The sequence below is a fragment of the Myotis lucifugus genome, unplaced genomic scaffold (assembly GCF_000147115.1).
Source record: "Myotis lucifugus unplaced genomic scaffold, Myoluc2.0 scaffold_60, whole genome shotgun sequence".
Lineage (NCBI taxonomy): Eukaryota > Metazoa > Chordata > Mammalia > Chiroptera > Vespertilionidae > Myotis > Myotis lucifugus.
The window spans coordinates 1,426,622-1,446,490 of record NW_005871108.1 but is presented as its reverse complement, the minus strand read 5'-3'; the positions used below and the strand labels follow the sequence as shown (position 1 = coordinate 1,446,490).

The following is a 19,869-nucleotide window of genomic DNA, read 5'->3' as shown; positions in this document are numbered from 1 at the left end:
GATTTGGGATATGGGTATTGTTTGCTGATCCCTGTTTGAAATCATGCAAGACTTTCCTGAGAAGGTGATATTTAAGATGAAACCTGGAGAATGAGAAGAAGCTGGCATTCCAAGCAGAGAGGGCAGAATGCACAAAGGCCCCGAGGTAGAAAAGAGTTTGGTGTATCTAAGGACCAGTAAAGGTGCCGGTGACCAAAGCACAGTGACTGAGGGAGAGCTTGGGAGATGAGGCCAGCGATGTTGACAGGGGCTGGCTCATACAACACACTGTGGGCCACAGTAAGGAGATTGGATTTTATTCTAGGAGCAAGATATTACAGGGTTTAAACTATGGAGTGACTGTGTCAGATTTTAAGTTTCAAAAGAGAACTCTGATAGCTGTAAACTGGAGGGGGACAAAATAGAGGAGTGAGACTAGCAAGTAGGCCATAGTAGTTATTTGGGCAAAAGCTGACAGCAGACATGAAAGATGGCCCAGATGCTCTGGCCAGTGTAGTTCAGTAGGTTGAGAGTTGTCCCATGCACCGAGAGGTCACTGGTTCGATTCCTGGTTGGGGCAAATTCCTGGATTGTAGGCTCTATCCCTGGTGGTGGGCATGCAAGAGGCAGCCCATTGATGTTTCTCTCTCATTGATGTTTCTCTCCCTCTCTCCCTCTTCTTTCTCTCTCTCAATCTCTCGCTCTCTCATCTATACTAATAAAAGGGTAATATGCTAATTAGACCGGACGTCTTCTGGACATCCTTCTGGACAAAGCCACGGTGGTGGGGGCTGAGGCAGAGGCTGTTAGGGGCGATCAGGCTGGCAGGGGAGAGCAGTTAGGGGCAACCAGGCCGGCAGGGGAGAGTGGTTAGGAGCCAGTGGTCCCGGATTGTGAGAGGGATGTCCAACTGTCTGAGGGGTCCTGGATTGGAGACGGTGCAGGCCAGGCTGAGGGACTCCCCCTCCCATGCATGAATTTCATGCACCGGGCCTCTAGTAGTAGTAGTAATAATAATAATAAAATATATATATATAAGGAAAGATGGCCCTGGAAATGAAGAGAATGTTGGACTGGAGAGGCATTTTGTGGGAGTGGGCAGGTATGAGGTGGGATTTATCTCAGCATCAAAGACAACCCCCTCCTCCCATTTCCTGCTGCATAATGCCTAACTCCTCTCCCTGGTGACCAGGCTTCCTGATGTGGCCCCATGAGCTGTCCAGCCTCACCCTTGCTACACCTGACTTTCCCTCACCGCACCCTAACCCCACCCAGAAGAATGTACAAGATTCTACAGCACAAGTTGTGGGGCTCACTTGTCTGTCAGGCCCCCTGCTTCCCCCTTTACACTGTTAGTTCCTTGAGAACAGGAGTTACCACCAATGTATTCCCACAAAGTGAACAAAGTCACAGAGTCTGATAAACATGAGTTGACTGAATAAATGAACAATGAACAAGTAAAGCCTCAGTGGTTTGTGCTGATGCTCATTGAATCGATTAGTTTATAAGAGAGTAAATAAATGAAAGGAATGAATGAATGAATGAACTCACAGTGTCTAACATCAAGTCTGCTTACACAACAGACTAACAAATATTTATCTTTATTATTTAAAAATGGAGTATATTTAAACCATATATATCCATACGGTTTAAAATATATAAATAAAGATATTGTCAAAGTCTCATTCTCACTACTGGTTCCCACCACTTTTATTAGTTTCTGATCGTTCCAGAGTTTCTTCAAGCAAATTTATGCAAATGAAAAAAATGTATTGTTATTGCCCAAGGCTATGCTTGGTGAGGGTAGTTAGGACTGAGCTGGTAGGGATTTGTCTATCCGTCTCTCATTTATCCTGAAACTTGAATCAGAGGCCCAGACTTGGGCTTCATCCTGGCTGGGGCTCTGACCTCCCACCTGGCCTGCATGCAGGGGAGACACAGCCCCTCCACGCGAAGAGATAGCAAGGTTCACTGTCTCCTAGGAGAGGGCTGGTGCCATGGGCTCCGCCTGAGCTGCTGCTGGGTGGAGCCCCACCCAACTAAAGAGCAGCAAAACCCAGAGCGAGAGCCTTCCTCCCTTTCCATTTCTCCTTCAACTTGTTCTGAAGGAGAAAGTCTCCCTGGAATGCTGGTGTGTTTTTAACACCTCTCTTAACACTTACTTCCCTTTTTAGCAGGGAGCCAGCCTCCACCTCGGAGCCTTCTGCAGGCAGCCGGATTTGGCAAGAATTTAATGACATTGTTTTGTTTTCATTGTACTTATTTTTATGGTTACCTTCTATTTATGGCACGGGATACTGGTTTTCCATTTATGGAGGGATCTAAAGTTCCCTTTTGAAATGAATATTTTTATGTTTTTAAAAGAGGGTCTGTTTAAAGAAGAACATGTTATGTAACTGGCAGCACAGGTGGTACCCAGACATGAAAAGAATAATGAAGAGAAGTGTGATGGGCTGAAAAGGAAGAAATGCCTCTCAGATCAAATGCTTCTCCCAGCCCCTACTTAACAGAAGGGACCACAGGCTTACTGAGGGGAAGGGACTTTCTCAAGGGCACACTAATGACACGGACTGAGAACTGGACTGCCTGGTCCCTCTGTGGTGGGGACAACCTGTGCCAGAGGGGTTGGGCAAGGGCCAGAGATCATGTGCACTCTCATCGGCCTGGCCACTACACTGGTCCTCCAAAGCTGGCCAAGTCACAGCCGGAGGGCAAAAAGGGCCTGGGCCCTGACGGAGAGGAGAGAAGCACGTTGGGTTTCATCAAGCACTGAGCATGTGCTAGATTCTGCACTGGGTGCTGGACTTTGCCCCAAGGGGACTCAGGGGAAAGACACATCCTACACAAATAATTCAAGTTCCTGGAGGCAGTGTGGCAAGTGCTCCAACAAACATTGCTAATGACATCTGGGGCTTTTGCCTCCAGAGTGTTCATTTCCCCATTTTCTTTTGGGAAACCATCCCTCCCCCACTCTTGCTTGTTGTAGCTCAGGCCAGGCAAACCCCACATCCACGTCAAAGGTGGGCACATGACCAGGCCTGGCCAATCAGAATGCTTCATTCTTCTGGCCATAGGGATTGGCATAAAGTTGGACACATGGCCCAAGTCAGGCCAATGGGGACTTTCCCCAGGACTTTTGCTGGAACTGCTAGGAAGATGGCCCACTCCAAAGGAGTCTCTGAAAGGATAGTTGTGATCCAGAGTTGCTGGCAGCCATCGTTGTCTCTAACAGAGGGAGGCTCTCTGAGAATGAAGCTGACATGGAGACAGTTCTAATGATACCCTAAGATCATCTGCATTCAGCCATAAAATCAGTGTCCTGAAGTCAGTTCTGGAAACCAATCACTTATCTTTTTTTTTTTTTTCCATTAGCCACTTTGAGTTGGATTTCTGTCACTTACAACCAAAAGAGAACTGGCCAATTCCAGGCAGAAACACGTGGGAACATTGGAAAAGGAGAGCAGTTGGGGTGATGAAGAATTGGCTGGAAATCCTTTGTGATGGGGGTAGGACCTGAGTAGGGTATTGAAAAATGAATAGGATTTTGATGCATGAAGAAGAAACAATATTTCCAATGAGGGAGCAGCTTGGGCAAAGGCTTGGCAGTGGAACCTGCAAGGTGGCTGGGAGAAGGGGAAGGGTAGAGAAGTGGTGGGAAAGGGACTGGTAGGGAGGGATGTGCCTGAATTGTGCAGAAAATCAGTCTATTCCTTTGCCTGCATCCTCCTTCCTTCATCGGTTAAGTTATCCACAATCATTTATGAAGCACCTACTATGTGCCTGGCACTCTTGAAGGGCTGGTGAGATAGCAGTGGACAACACAGGCAAAGTCCTAGTCCTCTTGTAGTTTCCATTCTAGTCAAAGGAGACAGGCAGTAAACAAGATAACTAAATAAATAAATAACATACTAGTAGAGTCAGGTAGTAATGACTTATGAAGAAAAACTAAGACAAGGGGATAAAGATTGGTGGAAAGGTGTTTGGGATGATGAAAATGGTTGCACAACATTGTGGATGTACTTAATGCCATGGAATTGTACACTTAAAAATGGTTAAAATTGAGAATTGTATGTTATGTATATGTTACCACACCCAAAACAAAAGATTGGTGGAGGAGTGTTGTTCTAGCTTGGGTGGTCAGGGCAGGCCTCCTTGAGAAGGTGGTATTTGAGCAGAGATTTGAATGAAGGGAATTAGCAAGCCTTGAGGTAGGTGAGGGGAGAGCATTCTAGGCAGATGGCAATGGGCCCTGTGTGTTCCAGGAACTGCTAGGAGGCTGGTGTGCCTGGAGCTCAGAGAGCAAGGGGAGTGGGAGGGAGATGAGGCAATAAGGTCAGCAGAGATTGGCACCCCAGGAGAGGACCTTGGATTTCATTGTAAGAGTGATGGGAAGCCCTTGCAGGACTGGGCAGGGGAGGGGCATGAACTGACCCTTTTTACTCAACTCTTCCCTCTCTCCCACACTCAATCAGTCTCTTAATTGAGGTATTTATTTCACCTCTGCTTCCTGTATATCTCTGCTGGCTGCTGCCCTCTTTTGCCTGCCTTCATGACTGTTACCTAGTTGAGGTCATCCTTTTTATTTTATTTTATTATTTTTTTGAGGTCATCATTTTTACATAGATGACCCGAGTGGCCTCCAGCCAGCCTCTGTTCCTTCCCCCAACCAGCCCTCACCTTGGTCACCAGGGGCTTTCCACACCTCTGAGTAGTCCTTCCCAAGTCCCTGTCTACAATGTGTTCTCAATAAATATTTGTTGAATAAATGAATGAGTTTGGAATTTATCTTATAAAAACAATCCCACCACCACTGCCACTACCACTATGGTCACCACCACCACCACAGTCAGAATCACCGCCAGCTAATCTAGGGTGAGGACTTGTTGTGTGCCAGGCTAAACACTTCAGAGTCTGAATCCAATCTATTTTTCACAATCCTAGGAGGAAGCTGCCATAATTAGCCCCATTTTAGAGACGAGAGAACTGAGCTCTGGTGCGATTAAGCCATTTTACCAAGGCCCTGTAACTCTGAAGCAGAAGAGCTGTCGGTCCAAACTGCCCAGTTCAAAGCCATGGCCACACCTTACAGCTGGGGGAGGTGTATAGGCATTATTGCCTCCATGAGTGGGGTTTCCAGGGGTCCCTGAACCTCACATGAAGGCCAATTGTCCATGAGCTTCTTTTGGGGAGCAGGTTCATTTGGGGAGCTTTCATCAGAGTCTCGGAGGGATTCTTGATACCCCTCCATTTCAGATGCCCTTCTGCATACAAAGGAGAAGGATGGAGAGTTTTTAAATAGTGGACTTAGCGTCGGCCTGCGGACTGAAAGGTCCCAGGTTCGATTCCGGTCAAGGGCATGTGCCTGGGTTGCGGGCACATCCCCAGTGGGAGATGTGCAGGAGGCAGCTGGTCGATGTTTCTCTCTCATCGATGTTTCTAACTCTCTGTCTCTCTCCCTTCCTCTCTGTAAAAAATCAATAAAAAAAATATATTAAATAGTGGACTGATGAGGTCTATGCTTTTAGAAAATCACTCTGTCTATTCATTGCTGCATTATTCCTAAGAGAAAACATTGGCCATAGACAACAACAGTATGGTGATTACCAGAGGGAAATGGGGTGGGGGGAGGAAGAAAAGAGTAAAAAGGGGGGAAAGGAGACTTGACTTAGGGTGGTAAACACACAATCCAATATATAAATTATGTATTATAGAATTGTACACCTGAAACAATGTAATATAATTTTATTAACCAATGTCACCCTAATAAATTCAATAAAAAAAATGATTGGAAACATCCTTCATGTCCACCAATAGTGGACAACTTAATTATGTTATGGTACATCCTCCCTTATAAGGGAATAATATGCAGCTATGAAGGTGAATGGGGAACCTCTGTATGCACAACATGGAATCATTCCATTATATTTTTTTAAATGAAGCAGTCCTGGCCAGTTTGCTTAGTGGTTAGAGCATCAGTCCTCACACCAAAGGGTCTTAGGTTCGATTCCTGGTTAAGCGCACATACCTGGGTTGCAGGTTCGATCCTTGGTGCTGGTTGGGGTGTGTGCGGGAGGCAACCAGTTGTTGTGTCTCTCTTACATCAATGTTTCTCTCTCTCCCCCGCCTCTTTTCCTTCCTTTCACGCTCTCCAAAAATCAATGAAAAAAATATCCTCGGGTGAGGATTAACAAAGAAAAATAAAAATAAAAAGAAGCAAAGTGCAGACCAGGGTATATAAAAAGCATCTATTTGTGTTTTTAAAGAGAGAGATTGGGAAAGATCATAGATCTAGATTTGCTTCTATATACATAGAATATCTTCAGCAATATTCACAAGACAGCCGCCAATGGAAACCCTACTCATATGCTTTTTATGAAGATTAAATGAGTAAATATTAGATAATTGCTTAGAAGAGTGCCTGGCACAGAGTGAGCACTGGGTAAAGGACGGGTTGCCTGAGAGGCAGGGAGAGACATGCTTTCGCCTGATGCTCTTAGGTACCTTTTGAATTTGTTACCGTGAGCAAATATTTTTGATATTTTTCTATAAATTAAAATTAAATATATCTAGATAGATAGATAAGAGATCATCTGAGGGGGTGGGCCAGACACTGGCAGGAGGTTCCACCCCGAATTCCCAGGAATTCGCTGGAATTGGTGAAAGGCTACATTGCCGTGGTGTGAAAGTCAGGACGTGAGGAGAAAGAAGGGGGGGACACCAACACACCCACACTGCAGGGCCCACTATAAAAAGCACATTTAAAAACACCAGACTGGAAATGTTTTTTTAAAATTATTATTATTATTTTAAATAGCAAAAGCGCGTCCCCCCAGGAGGCGTGTTGCAGCTGCGGCTCCGGCAGTTCCCAGGTGATGTCAGTCCTGGCCAGGCGCCAGCCCCGGCCCCTTGGAGACGGTCTTGGTGGGTTCAGCTTGACTGTTTTTCCTTCCTGAGACTTGAGGACACCTTCCTGTCTCAAAGAAAGCAGCCTTTCCAGGGCTTTCTGAGAGCCGGGGGCGGGCGGAGGAGGTGGTGGGCCTGGGCTGAGCGGGGAGGAGAGGCGGGGGAGGGTGGGCGAGGGGTGGAGGGGCGGCTGCCTCCTGGAGAAGAGTGAGGATAGCGAGAGCAAGACAGGCCCAGCTCCTGGGTGGCTCCTTGGCCATCCCACAGGGGCAGGAGGGGATGTCCTCCTTGGGAAATCCGTGGCCTGCCTCCCTGACCCCTTCCTCGCCCTGCCCTGGCTGCTGCCTGGGGGACAGATTGTGGGTGGGATGGGGTTGGGGGGTGAGAGACATTCCCACGGATTTCCCAGCTGGTCAGCGCCTATTTTCCTCCCTGAGCTCTGGGCCCATCCCTCTCTCCTCTATGGTTAAAGGCCCGTTGCCAGTGTCTTCTGAGCTTGCAGGCGGCGTGGGTTTTCTGCAGACAGAGGAACCGCAGAGCTGGGTTCGAGGTTTAACTGCTCCTTTCTGATCCCCATCTGTGAAATGGGTAAAATCGACTCCGCAGGGTGGTGTGCAGGATGAGACAGCACGATGCCTCTGGGTCCTTTGGCAGGTACCTGCGAAGCACCCACTATGTGCTGGCACTGGGGGAGGCACTGGGGATGCTGCAGCATGATGGCAGCCAGAGGGTGTGGTGGGCAGGGGCTCTGGCCTGGCTCTGTGATCTGGGACAGTTGCCTGGGAACCTCGGCATGTAGCAGGGGGGCAGTAGAGGAGGGAGGTGAGGCTGGGGACTCTGGAACCTGCGTACCTGGTCCACATCCAGGCCTGTCATGCAGTGGCGGTGGGACCTTGGTTGGGGCGGGGTAGCCGAGGGACAAGGCTCAAACAGTGCCTGGCACAGGGGCGGTGCTCAGTCAGGTGAGGTTGTTGCTACTCTCCAAAGCTTGCCTTGCTTTGACTGCTCCACGGAGCTGCTCAGAGGATAGATAGATGCCAGGGATTATCAGGTTACATTCCGGGGGACCCAGGGACCCGTAGGTGTCCCATCAGCCATCTGATGCAGGGTGGGCTGGACAACTTTGCAGAACCTTTCACACTGGGTGAAGCCTCCCTTCTCTTGCCTCCGAAGCATAATTTCTCCGCTTCCTCGCTCCTGCTCACACATGCCTGTGAGCATTGGAAGCACCCGTTACATTTATTTTTGTCTTTAAATTTTTTTAAATTAATGAGAGAGAGAGAGAGAGAGAGAGAGAGAGAGAGAGAGAGAGAGAGAGATTTGTTCTTCCTCTTATTTATGCATTCATTGGCTGTTTCTTATATGTGCCCTGAACGGGGAATCAACCTGCAACCTTGGTGTATCTGGGCACCCATCACATTTTTATTATCTGCTCAGACCTTGATTTTCTGATAGAGTGTGGCCTGCCCAGGGCAAGCACCACATCTGTCTTATTCTCTGATCATCCTTAGAGCCTTGCCTGGTTCACGAGCAGGTCAATGTGTGTTTGTTGACTGACTAACTGACTGACAGGCTGACCCACCACCTGAAGTTGCTCTGTGAAATCATGCTCTATCCTGTGCCTTCCTGCTGTGGCTCAGGTGATGGCATCTGGAACCAGACCCCCTGGGTTCGAATCACAGCTACGCCATGGCCTAGCTTGGGCTTGTTTCTCGAGGCTGTGAAATGAGCATTCTGTTGCAAGATTGAGGCCATTGTGTATGTCACTTAGAGCGATGTCTCTGACTAGTGAGTCACATCAAGGTCACTTACTCTCATACTCATTGCTGCCCTGTGACGTGTTGCCAGGCAATGACTGTGACACATGGAGTCTGGTTCTGGCTCATCTCTGACTCTCTGGGTGATGTTGGGGATACCGCCTCACCTGCTCTGGGCCTCAGTGTCCCCACTGGTGACTAAAGGGCTCTGAGGAGATAAGCTTCAGAAGCCCTTCCATTTAGACTCTCTAAGAACCTGTGTTTGAGCCTCTCCAGTCCTGGAGTGTCCACAATACTGGGGAGCCCATGGGAGGTGCTGCTTCCTGGACCATCCCAGACTCTGATGCCCTTGGTGCAGCTGGGTCCTGGCTCCTCTGGGCGAGGGGTTGGGGTAAAGAGCCAAGCTGGGGATGCCCTTTCCTGTCTTGTTCTGGAAGCGCAAGTTTGGTCGGGCCCTTATAGGACTAGATGAAGATGTGTAGGGCTGTGGTTGAGAGCCCAGTAGGGCTCTGCAGCCAGATTACCTGGTTCAAATTCATTTGCTTATTAGCCACCAAGTGACCCCCAGCATGTCTTTTAACCTCCCTGGGCCTGTTTCCTCATCTATAAAATAGGGCAATAATGTACAAACTTGTTGAATAGCCTGTATTAATTAACTTAGTAAAGTGGGGAGACCAAGGACTGACACATAGTAGACCCTCAAAAAGTTAGGCATTTTTCCAACCTTTGAGGATCTGGGCATTCAGGAAAAAAAAAATCAACTCCTAAATTTTACCAGCCTTCCCTCCGACAAGGCCAGTCTGTCCCAGTTTACAAAGTCCTTCTGGTCCACCATGTGCAGGCTGTACCGAGATGAGGAAACCCAAGGCCCAGAGATGGGCAGACACCCACCCCAGGTCACACAGGAGCAGAGGCCAAGCTAGACCAGGCCAGGTCTCCTGCCTTGCAGCCAGTTCACCCTCAGTGCCTCCTGGGTTTCCTAGCCCTGCTGGCCTGCCCTCTGACCCTGGCCCCCTGGGAGCCTGATCCCAGGCCCATGGGGCCTGTAAGTCTGGTCTGAATTAGACACGCTGAGAAGCAAAAGTTGGCCCCCCTCAGCAGGCCGCCTGGTGGGACCCGGGCTCACAGCTGCTGAGGCTCACAGGGACATAAATCATGGTGGCAGGAGGCTTGGGGGCTGGGAACACCTTAGCCTCCCAAAGGGCACAGGGGCCTGAGAGTCATGGGCAGGGGTGCCTGGGTCCACTGGGGGTATTTTCCATCCTCTGTTGGAGCAGCTGAGGTGAGGAAGAGTCAGAGGGGGCCAGGACACCATCTGGCAGGCCTTACATCCGAGCGGGCCAAAATCTCGACCTCAACTCTTCATTCTGCAATCATTTACACACATACAGAGAAGTGACAAAAGTCATACAGAGAACTCCCATAGACTCTTTACCTGGATTCAACAAGTTTTAACTGTGGGTCATATTTGCTTTATCCTGCTCTTACACTTTTTTTTTCTGAACCATTTGAGAGTATGTCACCTCCATCACGTTCCTCTACCCCTTCATAATACTTCAGGGTGTATTTCTTAAGCACAAGGAGACCTTCTTACATAGTCATACTATTAGCAAATTCAGAAAATGTAACAGACTTTTATCTATTGTTCTTATCTCAATGTTGTCAACTACCCAATAATGTTGTTCTCTATAGCAATTTCTCGCTGCCGTACAGGATCTAGTCCAGGGCATGCAATGCATTTTGCTTTCCAGGTCTATATTTTTGATGTCATGTCCACATGAAGGAAAACCTGCAGACAGGATTGAATAAAGACGTTCAACTTTACATGGATGTCCTAATGTGTTTGTAAATCCTCGACTTAACGTTCTCATGGTAATGCATTGTACTTGTGACTGTGTATGGGTGTTTAAGAGTTAACTTGCCAAATATGCCAGTTTTCAGAATTCTATTTTGTGTGTGTGTGTGTGTGTGTAATCTAATAGGAGCCTAATAAAACAGAAGTGGCTTGGGCCAATGAGGGGAATTAAATGAGGTGGAGAAGCCCTGGTCTGGAGGAAGGGCCCTGCATTCTTAGCTCTGCTCAGCTCCAAATGCTGTGTGACCGTGGCCCATTGCTGTCCTTCTCTGGGCTTTGGTTTCCCCATTGCCATGAGCGATCCGTGAGGCCTTCCTACGTGCAATTGTGGACTTAGGGAAGGGAGCCCTGTGTACTCCCTTAGAGGAGGGAGACCTGAGTTCCCGGAGGCCCAGCAGGTTGCTTCCTCTGTATTGGCTAAGTCTCCTCATTGTAACACGATGAACTCTAGATCATTCTTGCTCATGCTAATGCCCCTCGTCAGAGTGGAAGATGTGACCTGGCATTTGCAGCCTCCTCTTCAGGGTCCCAGGTGACTTGGCTGAAGTTGGCCATCCACTCCCTCCACCCTGAGTTTCTTTTCCCTGAGCTCCTTTACTCCTCTGGCTCCCACATACCCTCACTCAGGGAGCCTGGAGGAGCCTGGCTGGGCTGGCCTATCCTGACGGCAAAAAGTGTGTGTTGGGGGCAGGGGTGTTAGCCAAATGGCCCCCAGAGGTCCTGGTCCGCAGCTGTCCTCTCTCAAGCCACATGTGTTGGGCTGGCCTTGCTGCACACAAAGGCTCGTAGACATTAACTGTCTCTTACCCAGGAACTCAAGGAAGATAGCAAGCTGCAAAATGTGCAGAGTGGAACACTATGCAGCTGGGAAAAAGTGTGAAGCAGCCCTTTTAACACTGAAGAGTCTCCAAGATGTATTGTTAAGAAAAAAGTAGAACAGTGTGTAAAATGTTATAACTTGTGTGAAAAAAAAATTTGACTTGCCTGTATCTGTAAAGACTATCTGGCCGGGAATCCCCAAGACCCTGGTTAAGTAATTCCCTCTGAGAGTTGGAACTGAGTGGGTGGGAGGGAAGTTCATTCTCTATTGTGTCTTCTGAACTGTGAACTCCGCAAATGTATTATCTACTTCAAAGGAAATACAATTTAAAGAACCCAGTCTGAGCAGAGGAGTGCAAGAGGGGCTCCTGGGATGCTGTGAACAGCATTCCTTGATGTGCATGCTGGGTGTCCAGGTGTCACAGCTTGTGAAAACTCGTCGTGCTGTACCTTTAATGGCATGTGCACTTCCCTGCCTGCATGATACACTTTGATAGAAAGTTTTAACTGAATATGCTGTGAATGATTGTGTACGTTTCACAAAAACTCTGCAGGATTAGTGTTAACTGCTTACCTTTGGGATGGGTGATAGCTCTAGGGCAGTGGTTCTCAACCTTCTGGCCCTTTAAATACAGTTCCTCATGTTGTGACCCAACCATAAAATTATTTTCGTTGCTACTTCATAACTGTAATGTTGCTACTGTTATGAATCGTAATGTCAATATCTGATATGCAGGATGGCCTTAGGCGACCCCTGTGAAAGGGTCGTTCGACTGCCAAAGGAGTCGCGACCCATAGGTTGAGAACCGCTGCTCTAGGGTCTTGTAGCATTTTATTTTTTTTTCTTTTTACAACGAAAACCTACAAATACTCTTTCAGAAACAGTCATCGGTATAGGGCCTTTCCGGAAGGACACACAGGAAACTGCCAAAGAGCAGTTGCCTTTGGGAAGGAGCCTGAGGGAGGTAAGTACTTTTCACTGCATATTATTAGAGACAATTTGAATTATTTGCCCAGGGTATAAATGGTCTATTAAAACTATTTGACAAGGCAAAACAAATACTTATCATTTTATCCCATCTGTTTTTTGCTGGTTAGAGATCAGGCCAAGGAGTCCCAGAGGGGTCAAGCAACTTTTCTGAGGTCACCCAGCAAATCTGGTGGCAACAGTGGGCCTCCAGCCCAGAGCACCCAAGTGCCTGCTCTGCTCCCCACTCCCAGGTTTCCTGCCATTGACGAGGTCACAGTCCTTTTCCTGTGGCTTTGCCAGGGGCTGCCTGGACCTGGACCCGGGTATGCGCAGGGAATGCAATGTGCTTTCCTAATTAGCTCCCGAAGGGGGAAGCGCAACTGGATGGGAACATTAGTGTCCCTGGAACACTGGGGAAGCAAGGTAGAGGGCACTTGGAAAGCTGTCCTGGGCAGGACGCAGGCCCCTTGGGGCCCTCCTTCCTCTACTCCTTATACCAAAGGGATTAAATGTAGTGGTTTCGTGGCCTCCTCCAGCCAGGACTGGCAACTCCAGCGACCCCTTTGGTTTGGGGTCTTGGTTTGTCTGTGAGGCAGCTGTCCTGTGGTGTCTGGCACAGTGAGGGTGCTGGGTAGTGTTTGTTGATCTGCAAAAAGGGCATCTCACTTCAGGCTCAGGCAGAGAGGGCAAGTAGGGGGTGGCAGAGAGGATATGAGCGTGGACTTTGGAGCCAGACTTCAGTCGATAAACAATGAAAGTGTTTGCTAAATAAATATAAACAATAGGCATGTGAGCATACCTTTAGGAGAGGGCGCTGCCTGGCCCTGCAGCCTCTCCCAGCTCCTCTGCCTCCTGGCTTCTCTGATCCTGGCCGCACAGGGACAGAGCCTCAGCTGGAGAGCCAAGAACTCTGGGCTCCACTGGCCAGCTGTCCCCATCACGGTCTCAGCCGGACCTGTGAAATGGGGAAACACCAGCCTCCACCTCCCGGGGCTGCTGGGAGAACTGGGGTCACAGGAGCTGGCACTGCATCTGGGGCGTCTCCAGCAGGGGAGGGAGCTCACTTTGGCTTTACAGGTGGACGGATCTCACATTGTCACCCTGCCACATGCCAGCCGTGCACCTTTAGGCGCCATCATTCCTCCAAACAATCTCAATTAAAACAGGGGTAAGAATACCCCCTTTTAGTACACGTGGAAAACTGTGTGCCTACACAGCCGTTTGTCAAGACAGGAATAGGAGATGGGTTCAAGTACAGGCATACCTCGCTGTATTACACCTCACTTTATAGCGCTTCACAGATGTTTTTTTAAGGCAAAAACCTTCCACCAGCAAAAAGATGACGGCGCGCTTTATCGCGATACTTGCTTTATTGTGGTGGCCTGGAACCGAATGTGCAATATCACCGAGGTATGCCTGCATCGTACATTCATAAAGTGCAATGAGCAGTCACTAAAGGAATAAGGGGACCCTTTCCCTCTGTGATCTGATTTGAGATGACAGCCAAGTTAGATGAAAACAAAACAAAAAAGCAAGGAGCAGAAAGCATGTGTAACATGCTACCGTTTGTATAAAGAGTGGAAGAAAAAAGGTATTTTTTCCCCTGTATTTGCTTGGTTATTCATGGGAAATGGGTATCATAACTGGTGGCTGAGGCTGCTTGCAGGGAGAAGTGGTAGGTGGATAGGTATCTGCTGGTGATACCCTTTGGCACTGACAATCTTTGTATTCACGCTATACCTTCTTGTACCTTTTGAATTTTGAACCATATGAATGAATATATTCCTTATTCAAAAGTGAATACAATTAAGGTTTCTTTACCAACCACAACAGGTATTCAAGAAGACCCTGAGGAAAGTTTAGTTATCCCAACTTCTGGGGTCTTCCTGCATTCTCCCAGCCCATCCCTCCAGGGCACAGGGCAGCACTGGTGACATCGGTGCCTCTGCCAAGGTCCAGGAGAAGGGTCACCTCTGACCGCCGATGTCCCCCAGACCCTTTCCTTCCTCAGTTGGGAACATCCTTTATTTAAAAATACCTTTTATTTAAACCCACCAATTCTCTCTCTCTCTCTCACACACACACACCTTTACATACTCACTCACTCATGCACACACCCTCTGTCACCAACAGTCTTTGTTTTTCCAAAAGTCCTGCCTTGTCTCTGACCAGCCAGGGCTGGGGCCAGCTGGATGGGTCTTCACAGCTCTCCACGGTGGGGTAGAGATGTCCCAGGGGGCCTGTCCAAAGGGTCACGGGCCCAAGCCATTGTCCTCTGGTCCCTATACAATCGAGGGGTAGGATCGGCTCCTGGGGTCTTCGCCCCTGTTCAACCAGTGGCTGGCCTCTGGCTTCCTTCTCCAGGTCCTGCTTGGAGCAAATGCCACAGGGGTCCAGGCTCATCTCCGTGGCACTCGCAGGGGGGCCACCCCCCTCACCTTCAAGCAGCTGCCCCCCAGGTCACGACGGCCGCTCTACAGGAGGAGAAAAAGAAGTATTAGGAAGCTGGATCAGATCACAATGAACGCGGGAACTAACCTCTGCGTCCAGTAATACGGGACTTAATAAATACATCACAGCCACGAGATAAAGTTCTCTGCAGCATAAGGCAGAAGAAACTTTTTATGAACTGCTATGGAATGATGTCGAGATAACATTATTTAAGGACAAAAGCACACAGGAACCTGTGTGCTGAGATGTCGAGAGAGAGAAGGGCACCTAAGAAATTGCTAATAGATTTCCTCAGAGAAGAGGAATTTGATGGTGGGGAGACGGAATGGGAGAGAGGCATTTTTACCTTCCTCATTTCTTCCCTACGTGGTCAGTTGCTTTTTAAAAAGAATCCAGTACATTTAAATATTTTACATTAAAGGGCAAAACAAAACCCACAGCGATGCTATCCCCAGTGCCTGGCTATATGCCCAATGGCTTACTCAGTGACCTCAAAAGGAGACTATGGATTCCTCCTCCCAGCCTTCATTCAGCGTGTTCCCTCTGCCAGGAAATATGCTCTCTGCTCCTGTCTCCCTGGGAAGGTTTCTCTATTCCTGCAATTGGCTAGCACTTCCTGCCTTTCCGGGGACATTCCACCAGGATATCTCAGAAGGGGGATGACTGGGTTTCTCTTTGTCTCCATCAGGCTGGGAGCTCGGGGAATGTTCTTCATTCTGTGACCCCAGTTCCAGCCCAGGACCTGGCATGTAGCAGGTGCCAAGTGATGTTGCTTGACTCAGTGGTGACCATTGGAAGACGAGCTAATGGTAGCAGCACCTGAGGCCACCAGCCCTTCACCCCACAGGGGCATTTTCTACCCAATATCCTGAGGTCTGACACGTGGGTTTCATCCGCACCGTAAAGCCAGCGAGATCACAGACATTAAAGGTCTCCAGCTGTGGAGTGACTGGCCCAGAGGCACCCAGCCAGTTGGTAAAAGAGCTGGGCTGGAAATGCATGTTGTCCCACAGTCTGTCTTGTTTCCAGGACGTGATGGTGTCTGAAATCCCACTGTACATTCTCACCCTCTGTGCTTCACTAGGAGGTGACGGGACAGGCATCTTTCTCAGGCATCTAGAGAAAGAGCCGACCATCTGGGAGCTCTGCCCCCTGCTCCCCTCCGCCCTTGGGCCCAGGTTGGGGCAGATCCATCCAGATGTGAGCCAAGCCTCCCTTGAGGCTCTCTGGGCCCAGGGACAGCGTGTTCATTCACAGGCAGGGCTATTTTGAGGGCTGAGGCCACGGTCCCAGCAGAGCCTGGGGCTTGGGCTTCTCAGACAAAAACTCTGGCAGGAGTGTCGGAGAAGGGGGGATGGGGTAGGGGGAGGAGGGTTTAGTGTTGAGGATGGGGGTGGAAAACCAGCCTCCCACCCTTTCATCTATGTCTTCAGGAAGAGCCACCTCCACCCCGAGCCTGGTGGTCACCGAGAGACCTCAGTCCCATGAGAATGCTGGGACTGAACCTCAGTTTCTTCATCTATGAAATGGGGACAAAGTTACTCTACTTGCCAATGCAGCTGTGGAAGAAGCTTGTAAACTGCCAAAAGCACTTGAAGAGGCCTGACTAGGCCTAGCTTCTGTGTCTCTTAGGAACTCAGCGCCAAGGGCTCTGGGAAGCACCATGGTTAGGAAGTGGGTTCCCGTGAGACAGATCTGAGCTTCAGTCTCTGCTATGCCCTGGACTACCTGTTGGACCTCAGACAAGTGACTTTACCTCATTGAGCCTCTGTTCCCCATGTGTAAAGTGGAGTTACTGTGCCGACTACACACATTAACCCTGATAAAGCCCTAAGCACAGTGTCAGGAACACAGTAAGTGTTCAGTGTTCACAAGTATTATCAACATCATCTGGTAATGGCACCTCCTCACCCTAAAGCCCTTGGTGCCACTTCTGCTCCATAGCTGAGAGCATCAACTGGGGAGGGCCTTATAAGACAGTCCTATCCCACCCTCACCCCCTAGGTGATAAAAGGGGAAACAGCATAGAGACAAGAACTCCCTTTCTATCTCACAATTGTTACTTCTACCACAGAGGGCCTCCAGGGAGCTGTTTCCATGGTGACCTCAACACCAGACCAGCCAGTGAAGGGATAGGGTCTGGAGTCTTAGAGCTCTCTGGCCGCCCCCCAAAGCTCAGAAGGGAGCCCCCAGGAGTTCCCTAAGACAGGCCGTTTCCTTCCAATCAAGTCTTTGAGGGGCCAAAGCTGGCCAGGATGGCCCCTTTCACCTATTCCCAGAGGAGCCTGTGGAGTTGAGAGCATGCTTTCTATAGCCAAATTTGGCTGGGTTCTTGGTCCTGTAACAGATCCCAAGGAAGCAGCCAGACCCAGGCAAGGGTTCATGACCTGTGGGACAGACCTGAGACCAACTTACCTACGATGGGCACATGATAGACACACCTTTTCCCCTAGGCCTGCAGTTACAGGCCCTCCCACACTAACTTTTTCCACGTCCCAATCACCCAGGCCTGAGTTCGAATCCTGTCTCCATCACGGGCTGTGTATCTGAACCAGTGACAGCATCTCTAAGCAGGTGTGGATAACCAGAGCACCTCCTTTTCAGGCTGCCAAGGAGTGATAACCCGTGACGAGTGCTTAGCACAGCAGATCATTGCTCAGCAAGACCGGTGTCACTGGCCAGTCTCTGCCTCTCCTCTCTGTTCCACCACCTTCAACTTCTTCCCTGTTCCTTCTCTAGGTCTGGCTCCAACTCGTGCTGTGCCCTGCTTCCAGAACACCTGTCCGAACTCCCTCATCTGCTTGACTTCATTCCCAGGCGTCCACCAGGAACTGAGCCCACTGGTTGTGGGCTGCCTCTGGGCTCTGACAGTCCTGTTGTCTCTCCCCCTCCCCACCCTCAGGCTGCAGCATCCCTGTCCTCATCTCCTTGCCCTTGGCCCTGACACCACACCAGGAGTCCTGACTGGTGAGTGAGGGTCCACAGCCTGCCTCTTTGGGAATGTTCTCAGAGCCGACAAAAGGCGGCTGTTGGGTAGTTAAGGTTTGCTGAACGACGGGACACAGCAGCGTGAAAGGCAGTCAGGGAGTATCACGGAGGGCCCTCCACACCCAGGCTGGCTTTTGAAGGCCCACTCCAACTTCCCAACTCAGTCGGAAGCACTGACTGGGGCCCACAGCTGAGAGCAGCAGGGACCCTCAGGGAAACTGAGGCAGCCATGGGGGTTAGAGGCCAGAATGGGAGTCTGATGAGCCAGAAGAGGTGGTTTGAGGCCAGGACACTGTAGGGCAGCCATGAGAATCAAAGACTGGGGAACTCAGAGGCCTGACTCCATGCCCTTTCACTTTTGAAAAGGCGATGGGCCATTTCAGCCTCCATTTCCCCAGATTTACATGGTAGCAGCTGGACTCCAAAGCTGTCACACAGACCAGAGTCCTTACTGCAGGAATAGCCCAGGTCAGAAAGGGGAAAGGCTGGGGGTGAAGCAGGCTCCTTGGGGCCTGGGCAGGAGGAGAACTAGCTTTTAGCCGTGAGAGCCCCCTCTGCTCCCCAGCCCCATTCATCACCACCAGCCTGCTTCTCATCCTTACCCAGGACAGAGCAGAGGAGCTTAATTCCAGCTCGGCCAAGCCGAGTCCACAGTGCCCTCGCCCAACACTGCGTCCCTTTTGGGGTTGGGTGCCCCCAGGAAACCCCCGTCTTCACTCCTACTGCTCATCAGCTGGGCACCGCAGGCTCTTGGTTGCAGGTATGCATCCCCTTCTCAGTCACCTGCCTTGGATCAGGTCTCTGGATAGGAGACAACTGTTTCAAGGTCAGGGTAGCTCAGGCAAGCTCAGAATCTGCCTTCTGGCTTCCCAGCTGCGTAAGTGCTGGCATCCCTGCCTCACAGCCTCACAGGCAGGATCACTACCAGCCTGATGAAGTTCTTGTGAAGGTAAAAAAAAAAAAAATGATCAGGAAAGCATCTGGTACATAGGAAGAGCTCAATAAATGATGGCCTTTGTTATTATTTCCTCATGCCCTCTTCCTAACACACCTTTGGTTGGGGGAGGGGGGGGCGGTCCTTGGATGAATTTTTAATGCAATACCTGACTAATTAATCAGGGGCACTGATCTCTTTCCTTTTAGATTGTCAAAAAATAATAACAGGCCTGGCTGGCGTGGCTCAGTGGTTGAACACTGACCTATGAACCAGGAGGTCATGGTTAGATTCCTGGTCAGGGCATAGACCCAGGTTGCTCGATCCCCAGTGTGGTGCGTGCAGGAGGCGGCCGATCAATGATTCCCTCTCATTACTGATATTCCTCTCTCTCTCTCCCTCTCCCTTCCTCTCTGAAGTCAACAACAACAAAAATATTTTTAAAATGACAACAGCCAACAGAACAATAGCTGTCTGGTGTGAATGAATCAAAATTTGGTCAGATCAACAAAAAATATATGTTTTGGTGTGCCGCAGAATTTCAATAATTAGCTTATGTGTGCCATGAGATGGAAATGTTGAAGATCGCTGTTCTCAATCCTGCGTGTGCTCTGGGCTTTCCTGCACCCCTTCTGACCGGGAGACATTAAGCCAGTGGTTCTGTTCCATACCAAACCCTGGGCTTGGAGCACCACACGCCCCACGAACTCCACGTTCACTGGGGTCTCCGGCCCTCTTTTGCTCCGTAAGAAGCCCTGACCCCCATGACCTCCCGCCCGCACTTGGCCGCGCACTCACCCCCTTGCGCTGGTTGCTGAGGCAGAAGGTGCAGATGGAGCGTGGCTGGCGGCCGCCGTCGGAGCCGGCGGGGACCGCGCTCTTGGCACTGCCGGCCGCTCGGAAGCAGGGCTGCCCGTCGTCCGCCGCGTCGCCCAGCAGCAGCACGTTGGCCAGGTGCGCGATGTAGCTGGACGCCAGGCGCAAGGTCTCGATCTTGGACAACTTGCGGTCCACCGGCTCCGTGGGGATGAGCGTGCGGAGCGCTGTGAAGGCCGTGTTCACGCTCTGCGTGCGGTCCCGCTCCCGCGCGTTGGCTGCCTGCCGCTGTCGCACCACCACCACCGGGCCCGCGCCGCCGCCCGCTCGCCGGCCGCCCCCGGGGCCCGGGCCGCGCCGCGCCGCCTCCAGGCCCTCGCAACAGCCAAATGACTGG

At 50.1% G+C, this 19,869-nt stretch overlaps 1 protein-coding gene and 1 long non-coding RNA gene across 2 annotated transcripts in view; one reads left to right on the top strand and one right to left on the bottom strand.

Moving 5' to 3' along the window:
• LOC106697281 overlaps positions 1 to 3,554 on the top strand; it is a 42,877-nt gene extending 39,323 nt beyond the window's left edge. Inside the window, exon 5 of the long non-coding RNA XR_001348353.2 lies at positions 3,352 to 3,554. This is a non-coding gene — a long non-coding RNA (uncharacterized LOC106697281). The remainder of the gene's footprint in view (positions 1 to 3,351) is intronic.
• A 10,530-nt stretch (positions 3,555 to 14,084) lies between these two features.
• Positions 14,085 to 19,869, bottom strand: part of TCF15 (transcription factor 15) — a 6,330-nt gene continuing 545 nt past the window's right edge. Inside the window, exons 2-3 of the mRNA XM_006089550.3 lie at positions 19,455 to 19,865; positions 14,085 to 14,757 (exon numbers count right to left, since the gene is read on the bottom strand). Coding sequence (XP_006089612.1) covers positions 14,683 to 14,757; positions 19,455 to 19,865 — 486 coding nt within the window. The 3' untranslated portion in view covers positions 14,085 to 14,682. The remainder of the gene's footprint in view (positions 14,758 to 19,454; positions 19,866 to 19,869) is intronic.